Consider the following 22,826-nt stretch of genomic DNA (forward strand, 5'->3'; position numbering starts at 1 on the left):
TCACATCCTTCTCTCATATTTTATTCCCTTCTCCCACCTTTATTCCCATGTTTCTCTCTCTCTGTCTTCTATGTCCTGGCTGTTAGGTTGAGGAGAATTTACATTCAAATAAAACATAAAATTTCTTTCTCCAGATTTTCATACCAGCTGACTGGGATTGTAAGTGCCCCACTGGAGAGGCCTGATATACTTACTTAGAGTTTTTAAAAAGCATGCTGATTTCATACCTTTCCTCCCAGTGTCCTCCAGAGAGGAGGACGGACTATTCGGAATTGGTTTGGATTGATAAAGTACTTTGCCCTTATTTAAAGAGCTCATCTTGCATCAACCTCTCTTTTCATTCACTAAACATATTCTGCAGCCCTCCTCATCTGAGAGAATTGGGCCTCCCTTGTCTGCTTTGATCCAGAAAATCATGCTTTCATTAACACAAACATCTCCCGATCTCTGCCAGTGCATTTTAGATTTTCAAATTATGTATGTGCATCATTTATCAAAATGCCATCAGTCTCCAGGTCTGCCAGGCATTCAAACTGGGCAATCCCATGGCATGTATGTATGTGAATTCATTCTAAGGGAAGTTGCATGGTGATTATAATCTCGGTCCCTAAAGTAGCTGCAGTTAGCTGTATATTCTTCATTTTGAGGAAAGAAATGTGGTGTTAAGTACCAAGGATGAAATCTCAGAACATCTTAAGCAAAATGCAGATTCCCATCTATTTTCTGTTTTCCCAATAGAAAAGATGAAAGCATTCTGTATTGAGAAACGGTCTGACTTCGGTGAATGAGTTGAAAAGAGAGTAGTGTTTTTAGTGATATTATAGACATGCAGCAGTCTGCCAGTAACAGTTTTGATATTTGAGAACTGGAAACATACAAGAAGTTCTTTAATCTTAATGGAGAATCCCTGGGTCATTTGGTCCACATACCTGCCTGTCAACGTTTTTTGGGTTTTGTTTTGTTTTTTTTTTTTAATTCAAATCTTCAAAATTGCTTCACTTCTGTTTTCTTTATCCATTTCAACCTTCACTGAAACACAGAAAGATACAGACCACCATAAAAATTAGCATTTAGACCACCATTTAGACATTAGCCTATGTAACTATAGACTGTGTCTATAACTTCAATAAAAAATTCTGGTAAATACATAAAAACTAACAGGTGACCATGATATTGAAATTGTCCCTATGGATTAAAATACTAATGTATTCATATGTTCAAGGAAATAAGTGAACTAGGTGAAGGGGATTAAGAGCACACTTATCATGAGCACTGAGTAATGTATAGAACTCTTGAGTCACTGTATCATACACCTGAAACCAGCGTAACACTGTGTGTTAACTATACTGGAATTAAAATCTAAAACAATAGATGACAAGATGGAGGATTTTACCAGATAATAGGAACCTATAAAAAATAATCAAATAGAAATTCTAGGACTGAAAAATGGAATAATTGAAACAAAGAGCGAATAGACTTAACAACAAACTGAAAGATACAGCTAAGGAAAGCATCGGTGAGCTACAAGTTAGGTGAATATAAAATAACCTGATGGAAGCCTGGAGAACAAAAGGATAGAAACGACACAGTGAGGGGGAAAGTGATATATGGGGCAAAATGAAAGCATACATATACATACACGCATACACGCCATACATAATGCACACATATAATGCCATCTCCCTCCAGAAGAAGACAGAGGAAATGGGGCCAGGGCAACATTGAAGAGAAAATGTCAAGAACTTTCCAATTGATAAAAGATACCAAGCCATAAGTTCAAAAAGTGTTTTAAACTCCAGACAGGGCAACTGAAAAGAAAACCACATCTACGCACATCACAGTAAAACAACTAACGACCAAAGAGAAAGAGAAAATCCCAAAATTGAGACCAAAGAGGAAGATACATCATTTTCAAAGGAGCAACCATAATGCTGAAAAGTGACTCTTCAACAGAAAAGATGTAAGACGGGAGACAATGGAATGATATGAGCAGAGTGGGGAAAAAAGAAAGAAATCCAGCAACCAGTAAAAAACCCATCTTTCAAAAGTGAAGCAGCATAAACATTTCCAGATAACCAAAAACCAAGTGTGTTCAGCAGCAGCAGCAGCGGACATGAAAGGGAATGCTAAAAGTAGTTCTTCAAGCAGAAGGAAAATGATCCACAAGAGAAACACAAAAATGCAGAAAAAAAATTACATGACTCAATTTGGGGCCAATCCGAAGGAATACTGATGATGCAAAATAATAATCACAATATTAATAATATTTTATGGGGTTTAAAATATATGTAGAACTAAGATACATGACAACAATAACACTAACGGCACTAATGGGATACGGAAGGTTAGCAGAGTTCAACGTGTTAAAGTCTTAGCATTGACCGCAGTGTGGTAAAAGTACTCATTTATATTTGTTCTAATAATCCAAGGACACATGTTTAATCTCTAGGAGGATTACCAAAAGAATAGTAACGATGTGGAACCAGCAAACCAATGGGAGAAAAATAAATGGAATACTCCAAAATTGATCAATTCAGACTAAGAAAGGAGAAAAAAAAAAAAGCAGGGTCACAAAGCATTTGGGGAAAAGGAAGTGGAAAACAACTGATAAAATTATAAACTAGTTTATATTTGTGCTTTTGTTGATTGTTTACAAGTAACTGGGAACTGTGATAGACAGGCAACGTCTAATTGACCTGAATTGAAAACTTTGCTGTCGCTAACTCATTAAACAGATTTTCCACAAGCAAGTCATAAAATTATAAATAGTTGATGATTTTTGCATGATCATGATGTGCTAAGCACTATGTTAGCATATCTCCTTTTATCCTTTTGAGTTCATTAGTCCTGTTTAAATATTTTTAAGCGCATTTTAAGCATGTTAACTACCAGCTCACATTGAAAATAGCAGATCTGGAATGGAAAACAATTTATGTTTTTTTTTTTGAGGGGGGGGGTTGTTGTTTTGTTTCATTTTACTCCAGAACTGATATACTTAATCATCACGATATATATCGTCTTAAAAAGAAAAACTTAATATCGCATGTATTTTTAAATGTGCCCATAATGAGACATGAAGACATCTTAGCAAATGTATAGACCAAGTTTTCAAAAAGAAAACAAAAAGCATTACTTACATCACTTAAGTTTTATTTTTTTAATGTTTATTTGTCTTGAGAAAGAGAGAGAGAGGGCGCATGAGCTGTCTCTATATTCCTGCCTCATCAATTCAAGCTATGTCCATTGCCTACCTACATGAAGATCAGGTTCTCAGAATTTGTCTTTCTACCTCCATTTTTGTCCCTTAACCTATATATTTTCCAACTGGCAGCTAGAGAGAACTTTAATCAACAGAAAACTTTAAAAAACACAGAGCCCAACGTGGGGTTGGACTCACCAACCGTGAGATCATGATCTGAACCCAAATCAAGAGTCCGACACTAAACTGACTGAGCCACCCAGGTGCCCCTACATTGCTTAAATTTTGACAATCAGTCCAAATTATTGATTATTGAACAAACTTCTATTAAGCATGGGCTAGGTGTTAGCCATCATACTAGGTCTTGATGATACAATACAAAATAACAGAGATGTGGTCCTTGCCTCGTAGGGCAAATAATAATATTAATTATAAATTAATTCATTCCCTTCATTAGATAATAACAAGACAAAAGTAAATAATCATAAATTATGATCTGATCACAAAAAAAGATGCTCTGAAAAAGCATTATGAATGAGTGCTCTCTTAGATAGTATGATGAGGGACGATTTTCTCTGAAAACATAACCTTTAAGCCAGCAGACGCTTACAATTAGGGCAACTATATTACGTATTGCTCAGACTGGAATACTTTTGAGAATGAAACGGGGCACTTCTAATAATTATTCAGGGCGTCAGTGCAAACCAGAATGTCTTCACCCTCTTTGTAAGCCCTGATAAGGTTATTTTTAAGTGCAATAGAAAGACACTCTAATGTTTTTTGCAAGGGGTTATCTACTATATGACTTACATTTTTTAATGTTCTGTCTAGCTGCCAGTTGGAAAATATATGGATTAAGGGGCAAAAATGGAGGTAGAGAGACAAATTCTGAGAACCTGGTACCCATCTAGGTAGGTGAGGGACAGTAGCTTGAATTGATGGGGCAGGAATATAGAGAAAAATAGCCAATTCAAGATAAATTTTGCAGTGTATCAGCAGCTAAGATGAAGCCATTCGAAACCTTCCATTTGCATCTAGTTCATAACAAACAAGAAAGTATCTTAAAGTTTGTCAGATGATCTTGGAAAGGGACTTTTCAGTAGCATTAACAAATACAAACACAAAGGAGAAATGTTCATCTATAGCAAAAACAATCAGGAAAAAAATCTAAATTAAGCAGCTCCCCTTTCTTCTCTACCAACCCCTGTTTTGAGATTTTTTTATCCAATTCTTATAATGTATAAGTGTGTATGCATTTTTATAAAAACAACTACTTGTTTCTACAGCAGTATTTTTCCAGTCTGCTGTGTGTATTTTCACTTTCTTTGGGGGGCCTTTTGCCATTCAAAATATTCACCTTTTTACTTTGTACATAGGGACATACATCTAACTTTTTATTTTCATAGGGACTGGGTTTACTACTTTGGAAAAGTTTGCCCCTATCCACATTATATAAATATACACAAAAATATAATTTTATTATTTTGGGCTTTTACTTATATATTTCATTAAATTCTCTAATCATCTGAAATGTAGTCTTGTATGTGATATGATATAGAAATCTGGCATTGCCCATGATATTAAAATGCATATTTTCTAACCGGAACCTAAAAACCATTTTGATTTTTATATAAAGTTCTCACAGTCTTAAATCATTTATGTATGCTCTGATACTTACCTACTTTTGTGATAATATATATATTTTTTAATTTTTTTAATGTTTATTCACTTTTGAGAGACAGAGAGAGACAGAGTGAAAGTGGGGGAAGGGCAGAGAGAGAGGGAGACACAGAATCTGAAACAGGCTCCAGGCTCTGAGCTGTCAGCAGAGAGCCCCACGTGGGGCTTAAACTCATGAATCGCGAGATCATGACCTGAGCCGGACGCTTAACCGCCTGAGCCACCTCGGTGCCCCAACAATATATTTTATTTTTATTGGAATGATTTTCAAGTAAGTTTTGGTAAGGGAAGTCCCCTGTACTAATCTCCTTTTTTTCTACTTTGGTTGTCTTGAAAAAATCTTTTTTTATCACACACACACACACACGCACACGCACGCACACACATTTACCTCTTGTAAATAAACAGTACAAAATATATGGCACAAAAAATGTTATAGTCTTCACTCTCCCTCTAATTCTTCAGGTTACTCTCTATTAAAATGTTAGTGTAGGGGCTCCTGGGTGGCTCAGTTGGTTAAGCATCCGACTTAGACTCAGGTCATGATCTCACGGTTTGTCAGTTCGAGCCCAACATCGGGCTCTGTGCTGACAGCTCAGAGCCTGGAGCCTGCTTCGGATTCTGTGTCTCCCTCTGTCTCTGCCCCTCCCTTGCTCATTCTCTAGCTCTCAAAAATAAACAAATGTTAAAAAAAATTTTTTTAATGTTAGTGTATTTTCTGGTTTTTTGGCTAAGCATTATTATACATTTAAATTCATTCTGAACCAGCCTTATTTTTTGAAGTAATTTCATTAGCTATTCACAGGCATTTATTCTTCTAAAGAAACATTAAAATATTTTAATCTAATTTTATAAAATAAAGCATAACTCATCTTTTGCTATGTAGTGTCTGGAACATACTGGCAGCCAGTAGTTAGTTTGTGCCTTTGATGTTTTTTCAATCAGCCTGTTTGGGTAGAGCTTGTATGTTTGCAACAAAAGGAGATCCACTCAATCTAGCTTATGTAAATGGAGATTTGTTATATTTAAGTCTTCAAGGGTCATGATAAAAAATTGGGAGTTTACCAAAATATAACAGGACAAGCACTAAACTGAGACAAAAGTTTCACTAATGATCCAACTGTCAAGTTGAACTAAATCATTTAACAAGCAGTTTCTAGAACACCAGGTGCTGGATACCAAAATGAAAATGACAGAGTTACTGTCCTTAAGATGCTCACTGCACTTGTTGTGATGAGCACTGGGTGAAGTACGGAACTGTTGAATCACTGTATTGTATACGTGAAACTAATATTACACTGTATATTAACTAACTGGAATTTAATAAAAACTTCAGTTTTTTTAATTTTGTTTTAATTTTTTTTAACATTTATTTATTTTTGAGACAGAGACAGAGCATGAACGGGGGAGGGTCAGAGAGAGAGGGAGACACAGAATCTGAAACAGGCTCCAGGCTCCGAGCGGTCAGCACAGAGCCCGACGCGGGGCTTGAACTCACGGACCGCGAGATCATGACCTGGGCCGAAGTCGGCCGCTCAACCGACTGAGCCACCCAGGCGCCCCTAAATTTTTTAATGTTTATTTATTTTTGAGAGAGAGAGAGAGGGAGAGACAGAGTGAGAGCGGTAGAGGGGCAGAGAGAGAGACGCACAGAATCAAATGCAGGCTCTAAGCTCTAAGCTGTCAGTACAGAGCCCAACACGGGGCTCAAACTCATGAACCCGAGATCATGACCTGAGCCAAAGTTGGAGGCTTAACCAAATGAGCCACCTTGGTACCCCTTAAATAAAAACTTAAAAAAAAAGATACTCACTGTATAATGGGGAAACTGGGATGCAGAAATAATGTGACTTGGGATTGCACAGGTAAATTAATTGCTGGCACCTAGACTTTAATATTTTCCCTCTACCCATGCTTTCAAATCCCATTAACTCTACAATGTTGCTTGGTCTTTATCTATCCATTCTGTTTCTTGACTTTGGTCTCAGAAGAAAAGGTGCTGTTACCAAAGCTAACCTATGACCACTGATCTCATTTGTTCAGACTCTCTTTTTATATTTAAAATTACCATTTTGTTCAGTCCCAGATTTATATAGAAGGAAAGAAGTGTGTGTGTGTGTGTGTGTGTGTGTGTGTGTGTGTGTGTGTGTGTAGAGAGAGAGAGAGAGAGAGAGAGAGAGAACTTGATCTACCCTCTTTTCAGCTAATGGTCCACCCTTCTCCCATCCCCCAAACAACTAGAAAGGATAATCCAAACTTTTCCCTGCATTCATCCATGACTTAATAGCTCTTTAGTCCTCTGTCCTGAAGGTTTCCTGGGAATCACTAATAACTTCCTAATCAGCAAACCCAATGGCCCTTGAGTTCTCTGCATATTTGACATTGTTGATCATTCCTTCTTTCTTGAAACTCTTCCTACTTTGGCTTCTCTGATACAATACCAACATACTCCACCGTCACCCATCCATCCTCTTATTCATTGGCTTATCCTCCACCTACTACCCCTTAAAAAGAGACATTTGGTTTCTTCTCATGTTATTTTGCTTCTGCTTAATGGTTTTGAGGATCTTAAAAATCTTTATTTTCACCTCTTAACAATTTCCAAAACTTCAGTTCTACCTACCCAACCATCTGTTAGATATTGTCATCAATATACACAAAAACTGAAAATTAATCTCAACATTTTCCTCTATTCAGTCAAGAACCTACTCTTCCTTCCTTCCTTATTTCTATTGATGGCATATTCATTCTACCAGCTTCCTAATTATGAAGCTGTGGTTTGACTTCTTTCTCATCTTAACCAATGCACTGCCCACAAGCACCACCATATCATCATGAACTAGACTTTATAGCTTTTGCCTTTCAAAACATGTCCAACCTTTCCCCTCATCCTTTTTTTTCGTTTTTACTGGTGCCATTTTAATTTTTGTTATGTCTTTGTTTATTTTTAAGAGAGGGGGACAGAGGGCAAGTGGAGGAGGGGCAGAGCGAGAGGGAGACACAGACTCCAAAGCAGGCTCCAGGCTCTGAGCTATAAGCACAGAGCCCCACATGGGCTGTATGATCATGACCTGAACCGAAGTCGGACACTTAACCAACTGAGCCACCCAGGAGCCCCTTACTGCTACCATTTTAATTCAGCCCCATACTATGTATGACCTGAAATATTTATTACAAAAGTATTTCCTAGACTCCGTGATGGACCTGAATCAGGCATAATAATTTTTTCACAGTATTCTTTGATCTCTAAAGTCACTGTTCTTTATTTAATGGCATTTAGCAAATAACTAGCTTCAGTCATGGAGTGTGTAGATAGCTGTACTGTGCAGTGGACAAGAGTCCAAATGTTCACAAGTGCATTTGGAGCATGTACTATTTGCCAGGAAAAATGCTAGATTCTGGGAATTTAGCACTGAAAACAATAAAATGGAACTTACATTTTAGAGACTATATCTGGGTTTGAATAGTGGATCCAACATTTTTAGATTTGTGATCTTAGACAAGTTACTTGACCTTTCTAAGCCTTTCTTTAAAAAAAAAGGCAGGGGTTAGGGGAGTGAGATATAATACACACCATGTAGGTTCTTTAAGGAAATAAAAATTAGAGAGGCTGATAGACTCTGTGGTTCATCCAATAAATGTTAGCTCTTTTTTTTTCCCTAATCTAATTTGCCATTTTCCTAAAGCTTACCGTACCTCCTATCCCACCTATTGGGGTTCATTTTGTTTTGGCCCATGCACTCTTTCCAATGTATTACATAAAGCACAAGATACACATTTTAAACATATTTTCTCTTATTGCATTCTGAAAAGTTATTGAATTTGCATTCATACTTAAAAACAAAGCAGAACTTGGAGTGCCTGGGCGGTTCAGTCGGTGAAGCATCTGACTCTTGACTTCAGCTCAGATCATGAGTTCAAGCCCCTCATCAGGCTCTGTGCCAACAGTGAGCAGCCTGCTTGGGATTCTCTCTCTCCTTCTGTCTGCCTCCCACCCCTGCTCACACACGTGCTCACACTCTCTCTCTCTCAAAAGTAAATAAACATTTTTTTAAATGAAGCAGAACTTTAAAAATTATAAAAACCCTCCATCTGAGAATAAAACAGAATGGAAACAAATATGAAAATAACTAGATTTTGCTTTCTTTTATAATTACGTAACCAAACCCAAACATCCGTGTTTCTTTTTTTTTTCTTCCACAAATTAGGAGAGTTTAAAATGAAAAAAGAAAACTCTCATTTCTCTCTCTCTCTTTCCTCCCCTTCTCCTCCCCACTAGAAACTAAGAAAGAAGAGCTCTTATTTAGGTGTTTGCTATATTTCTGGTTCACATCCAGGGGACAAAAGAGTAGAAAGCATTCATTCAGCCAATAATTATCAAGCACCTATAAAGTACCCAGAACTCTTCCAAAGTCTTGGGAAATCCTGGCTCCTGTTCTCATGTTAGGAAGCACAGGTCTGCTGCAGCTGCTGGGGCAGTAGTAAGTGTCTCCACGTGAATACATTTAGAGTTGTGGAAGATATTAGAGCTAATCTAGACAGTTCTCAGCCCACTACAGAAATCTGTAAACCAGAGCATCTTTACCAAAGTTTTTCATTCAATCTTTGTTGGTTGCCTCCAGCAACAGTAAGCTCAGTACTTCACCTTTTCTATTTTTAATAGAAACATGTAACATATAAAGTTATCTTTTTTCCTCGTTTTCCCAGTATTTAAGGTAGCTTTGTATATCTGTCGTGACTTTCACAGCCACATAGCCCCCTAAACACCCAGTCTTTTAGTCATTCTAAATGTAATGCCATTATCAATATTGCCAATGTTCCTCCAAGATGCAGAGATATTTTAAGTAGGATCTATAGACTGGCCAGCTCAGAATGTGGTGAAGCATTACTTCCTATTTTGGTTGAAGCATTTGAGGATCGAAATAATCCTACATGCCGTGTTCACCCTAACTGGTTGGCTCATGACAAACCTTTGCCTCTGTCAGGATATTTCTTGTCGTTATTACTCTGTGGCCTTAGAGCTGAACCTGAGGGATGGTTGGTATGTTCAGAACACGGTTAGCAGGAACGTAAGTAAAACTGTATCTGTTCTTGAGATTAAGCACGGCGCTACATGACCTACTGATTTTCATTTAAAATTATCACAATTTAGATAGCAGCTTCAAACATCTTTCAGGCCCAGAGCCAAAAGCAGAGCTTCAAGACTATAGGAAACCAAACAGTTCTACAATCATTCAAGTAATGACCGACGTTGCACTTCATCTGAGCAAGGACATTATATTAATGTATTATTATGCCAATCAAAATATGGATAGTTGCTGGCAGATAGGTTACAAAAACATCAGATTATATGTAACTATTTTATGACTTCTTGGAAAATGCTGATTTAAGTCCTGAATATTTATTTTACACAACTAGGTTCCATTCAGTTGACATAATTTGCAATTTATTAGAAATGCTCAAGAACTCAGTTTTTGAATTTTTAGGAAGATCCAAAATATCCCAGATCACCACAGTATAGCCAGTGATCAACATTTATTCCACTTTAAAAGAGAAATACTTTTGTAGCACCATATATAATATAATATAATATAATATAATATAATATAATATAATATAATATAATATAATATTATATGTATAAATACATACACATGTATACATATATACATATATAATATGTATATATATATACAGTTTTGAAAATGATATAACTTAAGTATTTCTAATTGACAATTTTTTTCAGAAGTATTCAGAAGGGCTTAAAAACTATGTGATAGAGTTGTAAGCAAAATTATGCGTTGTTGTACCGACAAGACAAAAGTCACATAAAAATGTGTAGGAGGGGGACAGGCACTTATCATATATGTGTTGACTTTTTTTTAAGAATTACAGATATTGCAGCAGCAAAAGAAATTTAAGAATTCAATAAATGTTCAGAAATTTGAGATGAAGAAAGAGTTAAAATTCTTGAATTCTGAAATTTCTCTTTAATCAGAAATAGAAATCTAAAATAATGACAACAATAATAACTATAGTGTTTACAAAGACTTGGGAACTTTCACCATTCCTGTGTCTCTGCTAAAAGCACATAAAATTAAAATGATATAGTCACAATTTGTTTCTTGACTATTTTACATTCAGTAATTTTTAATGAAGCAACTAAATTAGGCATAACTTAGTGCAGCTTTAATGTAGTTACGATGAATATATTTTACTTGATTAAAAATGATAAAAACCAGGGAGCCTTAAATATTATCTTAAAAGATTAACTACTGTGTCAATTACAAATCTAGGGGAAAGGTATTTATAAGGGAATAACTATTCTGAACAGTCACTTCCTTTTGTTCATTTCATTTAATTAAAGACTCAATCAACTTTCAGTCTTAATACTAAAATTTTTCTAGATTACACATTGGCTTGCAAATTGAAGGGCATATAGCAGGGCTAAGTCAGTTCAGCGCTAGGGAAGATTCAGCAAGTAATCTATTTTTTATATAAATGGGGGGGCGAGTACAAACTACTTCGCAGTATAGGGTGGAGTAATTAACTACATAATTGCCAATTGTGCACCGCACTTTGTGTTACATGACGAAATCTGAATAAATACCAGTAAAGATCAAATTATTTGGGCACATGAATGATGATGAGGCCCGCTCTGCCAACAGGTAGACTAATGAATTGGAGCCTCAATGCCTAAGACCAAGTGGAAGAAGCCAATTTTTTCACCTCTGCCTTTGAGGGGACCAGTTAACCTACTGCAGCGGGAGGGAGTAGATGTGATCACCATATGTTTACTTTGTCCACTCAGGGGAAACTTGCAAAGGAACAGTTTTGAAATACGCACTGGATTTTTATCAAAATACAAATAAATGGCAGTTTTCACCTAAGGAATACAAAATACTTACGTTTAATTGCCAGTCTCCAATAAATAGATAAGTGTCTTCTGGTAGCAAGTGGACTTAAAAGTCTTCCCTCCTAAATAGCCCTGCACCTCAATCAAATAAACAGCACCAGACAATCATACCTCTGGCCTCAGCCATTTCCCTTGCATCACTGAGGTGGCCACACTGTCCACTGAGGCTGTTATCCTTGAATAGGGTAGCCCAATGCCAGGAGGTCCTCCAAGTGCTAATAAAAATGTCCTTGACAGAAAGAAGACATTAAAATGTTTTTGAAACAATTTTTTTTAACAGACGAAATCTTAGTGTCTCGTGGGTTTTGCTTTTAGGATTCGGGACGGGAAGCATCTGAAAGACGATTTCAAAGGAAGCAGATGACACTTGCACGGGACTGCATTTTGGTCTATGCTCAAAGTGATGAAGTTGATTTGCATCATTCTGCCACTAACGCTGAAGCGTCCTGCTCCTGGAAACCCCCGCCAGAGATGCGGAGTTTACGGAGAGAGGACTCCGCGGAGCGCTGCCATAAATTCAAAACTAACTATCGGGGCAGGCAATCGCTTCGAGAGAGGGACGGAACGTGGGACCCGGGGAGCCCCGCGCCCCTCGCCTGGAAAGGACTGGTCAAGCGCCTTCTTCCTCCTCCCCGAGTCGGAAGTGAATGTCACCTGCAGGTCTGCCCCACTCTCTGGGCGCTTCCCCCTCCTCTGCCCAGTTCGGACAGTCTCTAGTGACCGGTTTCAGCTCCGGCCGTCTTCGGGCTCCAGGCTGCAACCCCCCGCCCCGCTCCGGGAATCGCGTCCCCTCCCCCGTGGTCCCCGCCCCCTCCAAGCTCTGCCGGGCGCTGATTGGCGGCGGCGCTGACAGGAGGCGGGGCCTGGAAGTCCCGGCCAAGCCCGCCCTCGCGTATAAGCGCCTTCTCGGCTCTCTCTCTCTCCATCTCTCTCCTCTCTTTCTCTCTCGCTCCCTTCCTCCCTGTAACTGAACAGTGAAAATTCACTGGATCCGCTAACAGGCACAGATGTCATGTGAAAACGCACATGCTCTGCCATCCACACCGCCTTTCTTCCTTTTCTGTTTCCTTTTCTTCCCCCCCTTGCTCCTTCTCCTTCTTTGTAACTAACAAAACCACCACCAACTCCTCCTCCTGCCGCTGCTGCCCTTCCTCCTCCTCCTCAGTCCAAGTGATCACAAAAGAAATCTTCTGAGCCGGAGGCGGTGGCATTTTTAAAAAGCAAGCACATTAGAGAGAAAGGAAAAAAAAGAAAAGAAAAAAAAAAAAAACAAAAGCAAAACAAAACCCAGGCACCAGCCAGACAGCCCATTTTTTTTTCCACCCTTCCTGAAAACAAACAACCAAACAACCATCAAAACAGTCATCACCACCATCATCAAAACTGTTAACATAGCAGCGGCGGCGGCGGCAAACGTCACCCTCTGGCCACGGCGTCCGCCTAAAGGGATGGTTTTCTCGGCGGAGCAGCTCTTTGCCGACCACCTTCTTCACTCGTGCTGAGCAGGATTTTTGGGCTCTCCGGGGTTCGGGCTGGGAGCAGCTTCATGACTACGCGGAGCGGGAGAGCGGCCACACCATGCGAGGTAAGCGAGCCCGCGGACCCCGAGGCTCCCCGGGTCCGGCCAACTCCAGCCAGACGGGGAGATGGGGGAGGGGAGCGCACGCTGCCCGGGGGGAGGGGGGGGGGGAGAGGTTCGCGGAGCGCAGTGCTCGAGTTCGCGTTCGCAGGTGGGCTACGAGCGGCCTGGGCGTAGAAAGTTGTGGGAAGGTGTTGATGCCTCTCGGGAGTTCTGGAGGGACGCAGGAGGGCGCTTTTTGGAGAGGGGAGCGACGCTAGTTGCGGTCTCCCCGTCCGCGAGTTGCACCGAGCCGTGTTTGCTTGTCACTCCCGGGTACGGAAGCGGACCCTGGGTGGAAGGAGAGCGGGAGCGGGCAGCCTCCCGGCAGAAGCGGCTAGAAGCGCCGGGCGCGCAGCGGTGGCCTGCCGGGGTGGGGCGCGCCGGGCGCACGGGCAGGCGGCGGGCCGGGAGCGCGCGGGCACGCAGACTCGGGCTTGCTAGGCCCACCGGCGTCCCGGCCCGCGAACGCGTCCCTTCGTGGGAGTGGTGGGCAGAGGGGCGGTGTCCCGGGACTGGACGCGGATTCCGGGATCGTCCCCTGTGCGGGTTCTCTTGCGCCGGCGCTACGCCCAGGCCAGGTCCTCGCGCGGAGCCCGTGCGGTCCAGGGACGAGCGCCACCCCGAAAAAAGTTGTGCGGAGAAAGTTCCAGAGGACAGGAGAGCCCGCGCTCCCCGCGTCAGAGAAGGTTCTTTTGTCGAAGGGCCGCTGCGGGAGGCGGTGCCGGGTGAGCCCTCGAGCCAAGACCCCCAGCGGCGACGGCGGTGGCAGGTCTCTGAGGGTGAGCTGGCAGCTGTGGGGCAGCGCGCGGGGGACAGGGGAGAGCCGCTTCCTCTGGCCACCCTTTGGGCTGCCCCAGCAGATGGCCTGGCCGGCTCTAGGGAGTCACTCTGTCCGTCTCTCCCCGCGCAGTGCTGGGACCCTCAGGTTTCTTGCGCGCACTCCCTCACTTTCTGCTCGGCCACAACTTCACTCTTTTCTTGGAGAGCGGGCCCGGTGCCAGAGTGCCATGGGGATACGTGCAAGCCTCTGGGCACCTGCCTCACCTCCCTCCCCCCCCCCCCACCCCCGTTTTTCTTCCTGGCCACTCTTCGGTTTTGTGGGGCACTCCTCTACCCTCCGCGTGCCTTCCGGGTCCTGGTAACAGAAAGTTGGAAACGGCCAGCCCCTGGCCTCCCTACATCCCTGACCCGGCGACAGGTGGACCGACAGGAAGAACTGCAAACACTCGTCACCTTCCACCGGGCAGTGCACATCTCCCACTCACTCCCCGCAGCACCTGTCTAGGAGGGCCCCTAGGGAGCAGGCGGCATGCTCCCCATGCTGGGCATAGTGAGTCCCCATAGCTTGACACTAGGGGCAGGGACTGGGTTAGCTGGCTGGGCATTGGGGACGTGGCAGGAAAAGGGAAGGAGGAGAAGGAACAGAGAGATTGTCCAAGGAAGTGGGTGTGAGGGAAGTAGCTGAAGATCAGGGACAGGGACGGTCTGGTGGGATGGTTGATTGACCCGTGCACTGGGAGTGGGGGCATCTGCGCTGGCGAGCTGGTTCCAGTTGAGGGGCCCAGTGGGGATTTGGTCACATGCTCCACTGTCTAAATTCTTTCAGAAAACTATACTGGGCAATTGGCGAGTATAGAACCTTTAAGTGAAAGATGCCCCGGGTCTTTGTTTTCCTTTTTCTGTCCCATCTCACCACCATCCGCTCTCCTTTCAATTTCCTCTCCTCTGGTCTGGGGCTGCCAGGTCGCCCGGAATTCCCTTGTTTCGACCCTTCCAACATTCCTCCCGTGGCGGTGTTCTTATGTTCTGAAGGTCCGAAACCACGAGTCACCTACGCTGCGACCCGGCACTAGCACCTGCGGCGTAAAAGCCGCTCACTCGCCCCTTAAATTGAAGAAAACCCGAGGAGTATGAGGCAGGAGTGGGTTGTAGCTTGATCGCGCTGCTCCTGAAGGAGCTGTCTGCCCAGGCAGTCCGGGTTCGCCACCGCGCTCGCTTCAGGGACTCCAGCAGCTTGAAGGGTTGAAAGCCAGGCGCCTCGCCTAGTGCTCACCTTTAGAAACCAGTCGAAGCCCACACCCACTGTCCAGAAGGCGTCACGCCAGCCAGGCTGCCCAGAAGAGCTTACAAGTTCTAACTCACAAGGGCGACCCGGGGATTCGCACTGGAGAAAAATTTGCAAGCTTACAAGGTGGCAGATTCCTTTCCTCTACCTCCCAGCCTCTCCTTTGTTGACCCTTCACTGTCTCTCCTCAGCCATCCCTGTGCATTTCCTACAGACTGCCCTTTCCCGCGAAGGCAGGAGTTGTTCTTTAAGGATAGGTTGAGAAGAGATCCAGGCTACTCAGAGGTCTTGTGGAAGTCGGGGTTGAACTTGAGTGTGAACTTGAGAAGTGAGAGCCGAATCGAATCAGCTTTCTCTTGTGCCTGGGATACTAATCAGCCTACCACAAGGGGAGGGGACGGTTTTTGAACTTGGCTTTACTGTGTACCCACTCCGTTTCTGGGCCCCTGTACTGTGCACGCCCCTCCCCCAACACACACACACACACACACACACACACACACACACACACACACTCTCTCTCTCTGTCTCTCTCTCTCTCTCCCCATCTCCAAGGGGTCCCTGTCAGTGCCTTGGCCTCGGCTTCAGTGTTTGCAGTTGGTAACTATCCTGAGTCAGGATGCTTTGTGCGACATAAACTTGGTCCAGGATTAAGTGGTCTCCCTCGGGACCAATCCAGCAAACCCACCCACCCTCTACCTCCTTCCGACCTCGGGCAGATCTGTGGTAGTTAAAAGAGACTTTATCTCAACGGAAGCTCGAGGGGTAAGAAAGGGGTTAAAAGGCTCTGATCCTGGAGGTCATTATCGTGCCCACTGCTGAACTGATTTGTCCCTAGCTCGGTGGCTTACTCTGGGCTGGCCTGGGGCGAAGGAGGTTGTATTTGTTGGCACACAAAGCACGTCACCCTTTGTCTGCTAGAGGGTACCACTTAAGTTCTAGAGATGCTACTTTGCAGATTGCATTCGAAAAGAATAGCTTCTAATAGCTTCTAAAGGCGAAAGGGAAGACTTTTAATTGGACCCTGTCCATAGGTGAGAAACGGATGAGCACAGGTGTGGGTTTCAAGACTCCTTCCTGAGAAACCTGTCAGCTGTTTAGTACACAGGCACACAGAAATGGTCAGATTTTTCAGCCCTGCCTCCGCAGAAAGCCCTACCTCCCAAAACAGGGGCACAGATGTCCTCGCAATCAATAGGTGATTGTGGCCTCTATGGATTAGAAATCTGGTTTTATGCTTGCTGTAAACAAGGATGGGGCTTGGCTTTTTGAAAGCCCAGTTTCATCTATTATTTTCAGGTAGTTAATTTTTATTAACTGCTAACTTGAGAAAAACAGTAGCTTGCTCTGAGAGGCATGGTAGCCCTTTGGAAGTCTGGAGCTCTGAACGTCCTGCTGGCCAGGCCTTTCGATTTCCTAAACGAGTTCTCTATCTTAATTTCTTCCACAAATGCCGATTAAATATTTCTAACCGAGATTTCTATCTTAATTTCTTCCACAAATTCCAATTAAGTATTTCTAACCAAGATTCCACCTTTCCCAATTAAAAAAAAAAAAACATTGCTGGAAGGACATGTCTGTGACTAGTCCATTAATGTTCATTAAATAATCATCAGTAAGCTGTCCTTATTCCTAGAAAAGTGAACATTTAAACAGTTTAAAGAAAAATTCTGAAGCTGTATTTCAAGAATTGTTGGGAAAAAAAATATGTAGCCAGAAACATAAAATATGTTCCTAGGTGGTTACCACTTGGGACTCTCTCCTCCCCCCATCTCCAACACCCTGAGTGAATTTACAGCAAGTTTTATGACACAGAAGTGTCGGACATCCTCAGCTTTTGGGATATGTCTTAGAAACAGCAAGGGTTGTCTTTACTTGTCTAGATGTTCAGATAATCAGGAACTGGGAAACCAGGATGGAAATATAAAGGGGGAACTTTTGAACAGCAGGCCTCATAAACATGAGGGATACAAGATTAAAACGCCTTTGTTAGGATTCATTTAAAACTTAGAAGTCCTGGATTTTACATCAAGAATCGTATAGCTTTTGCTATACTGTTTAGAAAACCCTTACAAGATGATTTCTTGTATCATTATTAAAGTAGTTTATGTGAAGCTTTACTTTAACATAAACAGCATGTTTATTTTAGACTCTTAAATATGAATGCTAGCCTTTACTTATTTTGGTGACAATTTGTTAAATACTAAACTATTAATAGCCTTAAAAACAATTATTCTGGTGTGAACGTGATGAGGATACACTGTATTTCAAATTTAAATGTTACAGAATCATGAAACCTAATTTTACAGCAACAAGGATTTTATAGCACCAAGGATTTTACAGCACCAAGAAAATGTTAAGTTTTAGGGCTGGTCTTCATGAAAATGCCACTCGAACTATGTAATAATACCTACTTTTTCCCTAAAAGTAGCATATATAGAATTGGCACTAGGATTTTAACATGACTCAAGTTTTTGTAGATAAAAAGAGAAAGACAAGCAAAACTTTTTTTTTCAGCCATTATATCACATTTTATAAACTTGTGTCCACCTTTCAGAAACCTAATGTGGCCATTGTAGTTTTTATACTTTTTACTACAATAGTTCTAAAAAATAAAAGTGTGAATCACAACACTTACAGATTTTTTCATTGCAATGAATGTATATACCTCTAATTTAAAGTGCATATTATAGCATTCAATTAATACAGACTTTAAAAGTATTCTAGTAAATTATCAAGTTAAAAACACTCTACATAGGTAGATATGCTGGTGTTCGGCAAATTTGTAAATCAAGTAAGGTTTTAAATTGTGAACAATAACATCATTGTTACTGTACATTCTTGAAATCTAAGCCTTACAGATAATTATATGAGGAAGCAGGAGAAGTAATTTCCAGGTTAAAACCATCAAATTCTGGCCAGATTAAAACAAATCAAAGGTTATGAGCACTTTATGTTATTAGTGCAAAAGTTATTAGTGATTGAGGTGGCTTAGTATATATGTATATTTTTCTTATTCTGTCGTTAAGAAAAGAATTTCTTTTCTTTGTGTTTGTTGTATAAAGGCAACAAAACATAAAGGCTTTAAATTATAGTGCTGTTCATTTAATGTAAAGGACATTAATGAAACATTTTATTGTGATGTTAAAATATACAGAAAAGTAAACATTAGGAGTGGACGTTGTGCTTACTAATTAATATGTATTCCCGGTGTGGTTTTACCATTCCACCCATTCTTACCTAAAGGATAGAAATTAAGTAGACAAATGAAATAAGTCTTTTGCAATGTAATGAATAATGACCTTTGATAAAATGAGCACTCTACACATAAAGTATTATTCCTGTAATTTTGTAATCATCTTCCAATTACAGCTTCTTGCAAATATTTATCTTACTTTGAATAGAATCTCTGACTTAACAGAATCCCTAGCAGATAATAGCAGTCTTTGGAGGCGTCTGTTGATACACACTGATACACAATATGTATATGTATGTGCCTATAACCGCCCACTCAGACAAGAAGAATGAATATTTGAGAGAGAAAATCATTCTTATCTTTGCTTTCACAATCCAGACTTCCAAATTCAAACATATTTAGAGAAACAGAAGCAACTTTCCAGAGCATTCAAAAGAAAGAAATGAATACATGTGGTACTTGAGTCGCATAAAAAGAAACTGTTAATGGCATCTATTTATAAATAATCTACACAAAACTCCATTATACTACCTAATGATAATTAGAGAGAAAAGGAATCAAAGAACTCAGGACTGCCAAATAAATAAAATATTCCCTCTCAAATTAAGCTACAAATTCATAGATAACAAGGCTGATGCCATGAATTGAAGGATGTCTCCTTTGTAGCACAAGACAAAGGGAGCATAGAGGAATAAATATTGATTGAACTAATCATCTGATGAATAGAAATGAGATTTACCAGTGCACCAATATAATAGGCTATGTTAACTAGTTCTTTCATAGTGCATATGCTGCCCTTTCAACCCCTGACCCCATCCATTCAATTCTTAATGAGGGAAACCACAGGTGTTATAACGGCATTTATAGTGAATCAAGCTAACTATAATAACCATGTGGTTAACTAATGGCATTGAAGGGGGTTGGTTCTTATGAAAAAACAGTGTGATCTTAGTGTCACAAAATTATTATGCATTGCAAGCCACTTGGAATTTCGGTCTGCTCTGTTCCCCTCTAAGATATATCATTGTTGCACTATATGCTAAGTAATTTGGATGTAAATTTAAAAACGTAAAAAATAAAATAAAATAAAAAGATATATCATGTGCCCATCAATATTTCAAGCCCCAGATTTGTTTTCTCCTCAATAAGTGCAATTTTAGTTGTGCGTATCCGAGGAGTTCAAAACGTTATTCAATATATATGTTTTTACCTACGTTGTTTAATACCTTGCATAGTAAGCATTTAAAACATTTAAAAATAACACTTAGAAGGTATACTGTTTTATTCTTAATATAACACGTATTTTTCTTGGTTAGTGCTTATTTTATGAATATTTGGAATGGAATATAACTTTGTAATAATTATTGTACTTTTATGATAAATTTCACCTTAGAATTAAATTAGGATGTTCTTGGCTCAGGCAAGGTCTTACAAAAGACACAATGAACATATCACCTTTTTCCAAAACACGAAGCTAAAAACTGGTTGGAAAACATGCTCTTATAAAAGAGCAAAAGTAATTTGTTCTGACTTAGGCATGCTCACCTCTGCCTCATGAATATTTTATTAACTGGCTGGGTAGGCTGACTTTGTAACTCACTTTGCCAAAGTATTTTGCTTCAAGTATCTCTTGATGTCATTTTTGTGTGTGATTATTCATCATATCATGTGGTCCTGGGTTCTGTTTCTCTAATTCAGAGGAATTACAGAAAGCAAAGAATGGGAAAATTAATCTGATTGTGTACTGAATTATTTTTCTGTTACCAGCTCTCACTTTGTACTCACGTGAGCCCAGTATCCTGGTACCGTGGGGCATATGAAAGATTTGGGTTGCTTAAGGAAAACTGTTGCATAGATTTTTATCTCATAGGAAAGCTTTTTTAACAATGAATATTACAAGTTAATCTGAATTACATTCTTAAACTTTTTCATATGACTATTCAGTAAAGCATCCTTCTTCAAAGACTGTTACATTCTTTACATTAGAATTATGTTGTGAACATGTGACAACAGCAGATATATAATATTTTAAATTAAATCTGAAGTACAAAAGGTATTCTATGAATTTGGACAGAAAATCATCCTTAAAAAGGAAACTGCAAAAGCTTATTTTTAAAAGGCCTTGGCATTTACGGTCATTTCTTGGCATGGAATAAATGAGTATTACTGGCCACACACAAAAAAAATATAAAATATTTTAATCTTCTGACTTTTTTTAATACCACTTCCAAATACATCTTTCTTTCCTTATTTGGAACCAGCCAATTTTGATTCTCCTCTGTTCTGAAAACTTTGTCCAACTCATTGAGCCACTCATTTCTCAGAGTCCGAAGTAAGATGGACTCTCAAATACAAGAATAAGATCATCTTCCCAAATGTTTCCATTTCCAGTTTCCATTTTCAAAAGTATAGGCCTAAGATTTCATCTTTCGCAGACATACCTATACACAAGTAGGAATGTGTGCGACTCACATTTATTTATTCAGGATTTATTGAGCATCTACTCAAAGCAAGGCACAGAACTGAGCCTTAAGAATGCCCACGTTGGTAAAGAATACGCAACTCGTGAGTTAAAGCCACGGTCAAAGCAAGAGCAGAAGAGAATGCTGTGGAGACACAATCAGAACCGCTCTTGCAGGGCAAGTGATATTTGCGATGTGCCTGTAAGGATGGATGGAAGTCCAGGTTTAGTTCGTTAATTGGCTCATCATGAATGAAATGTATTAAGATTTTCTTTGTTGTATTCCCCAGTTGTCTTTTCAGTTGGTACTATGTGAAATTTAGTTTCTCAGAACTATTCCAAAAAGAGCATTCCTGATGTATAACAAGTAGTAGTATTGTTCTCATACAAAACTTTTACTAGGAAAATGATTTTCAAGTGACAATTAAAAGAAGCCTCTAAGGTAATCTTAAATGACAAAAAGAAAATGTACTGAAGGAGAGAAATAATTTTGTAAGACTAGAGCGCGTAAGAAACAAATAGCACCAGGGAGGGAAAAAAGGAGGGACACCTTACGGTGTCCTTATATACTTGTTTTTATCAGAGAAATTCTTAATTTTGCAAAATAAGGAAATGGCTGATACACATTGAGAGTCATTTTCTTTAACATTTAAGGTAATGCCTGAAAGTAATGATATCTGCTCTAGAAGGTATCTTAGATTACTGGACACCGGAGAGAATAAAATCTACCGAAGTGATAGGGTATGTCAGCAGTGTCTAAGGGCCATAGGGATATTCTTCAAATTCTTCCATTCTAAGAAATTGGATATAAGATTGAGCTCTGGAAATTAAACTATAAAGTCAACACATAATGGTCTTGGCGACTTTTGAGTTATTCTTTCTTTTAAGCATATTTAAAGAAGGAAGATTCCTGGCCTCCTAGATCCTGATAAAAATGTGAGTGTATAAAGGAACTATTGGCCGTGCCCTTCCCAACACTATCTGTAGGTAAATCACTGATCAGACTGAAAAAAGTATCCATTGCAGTTCATAATTAGGTTCTTCATTTTGAAGTGATAATTTGGCATTCTGGTCTCATACAATCGCTCTTGTGAGCTTTGTTACCTTGAATTCTCATACAGAGATCTCATCCACTCTGAATCACTGGTGAGATCAAGTTTCTGAGCCTACAAAGCTCACAACCAGACCCGGGGCTGGAGAGAATTCACCAAAGTCAGTTTCACCATTTGAGACTTCCAGGCAGCCAAATTGCCTCTCTCGGTCATAACCGTCTGCATTAGCATGAACTGCATCTTCAAACTTCTACATGGCTAGCAAGGCAGAGTCATAAGTTTTCAGTCTTGAAAAACAGATATGTTTATTAAAATGCTGATTATTAATTGGACTTTATTAGACTGAGGAAGGGTGCTCTTCTCTTGTAACACACCCTGATGATGTAACAGCTATTGTACTTGATCTGTTTATTTCTTGGCCCTCCAAGAATTCCAGAGGCGGCTTAATGACCCCATTTCTTCTTGGAGCTTTTCTTAAAAGGGGAGAGGTTGGAAGAGAGGGGACACGGAGACCCCTGTAGCTTCTAGAAGCTTTGATTGAAGAGTTATTTAAGAAGGCAACTGTTTTTCTAGACACCTCCTCCGTCGTCTCTTGCTGCCCTGGTGCTGGTGTGTTACACAACAGTGAACACATAG

At 40.4% G+C, this 22,826-nt stretch overlaps 1 protein-coding gene and 1 long non-coding RNA gene across 2 annotated transcripts in view; one reads left to right on the plus strand and one right to left on the minus strand.

Moving 5' to 3' along the window:
- Nucleotides 1-889: 889 nt before the first annotated feature.
- On the minus strand, nucleotides 890-12,560 carry LOC128778561 (uncharacterized). Its single transcript, XR_008424151.1, has 3 exons — nucleotides 12,450-12,560; nucleotides 11,907-12,024; nucleotides 890-1,029 (listed from the first exon to the last, which is right to left on the minus strand). It is a non-coding gene; the product is annotated as an uncharacterized LOC128778561 (long non-coding RNA).
- A 70-nt stretch (nucleotides 12,561-12,630) lies between these two features.
- Nucleotides 12,631-22,826, plus strand: part of RORB (RAR related orphan receptor B) — a 193,236-nt gene continuing 183,040 nt past the window's right edge. The window contains exon 1 of the mRNA XM_019463598.2: nucleotides 12,631-13,380. Coding sequence (XP_019319143.1) covers nucleotides 13,374-13,380 — 7 coding nt within the window. The 5' untranslated portion in view covers nucleotides 12,631-13,373. The remainder of the gene's footprint in view (nucleotides 13,381-22,826) is intronic.

The sequence above is a fragment of the Panthera pardus genome, unplaced genomic scaffold, assembly GCF_024362965.1.
Source record: "Panthera pardus isolate Hobbes unplaced genomic scaffold, ASM2436296v1 HiC_scaffold_20, whole genome shotgun sequence".
NCBI classification, from domain to species: Eukaryota; Metazoa; Chordata; class Mammalia; order Carnivora; family Felidae; genus Panthera; species Panthera pardus.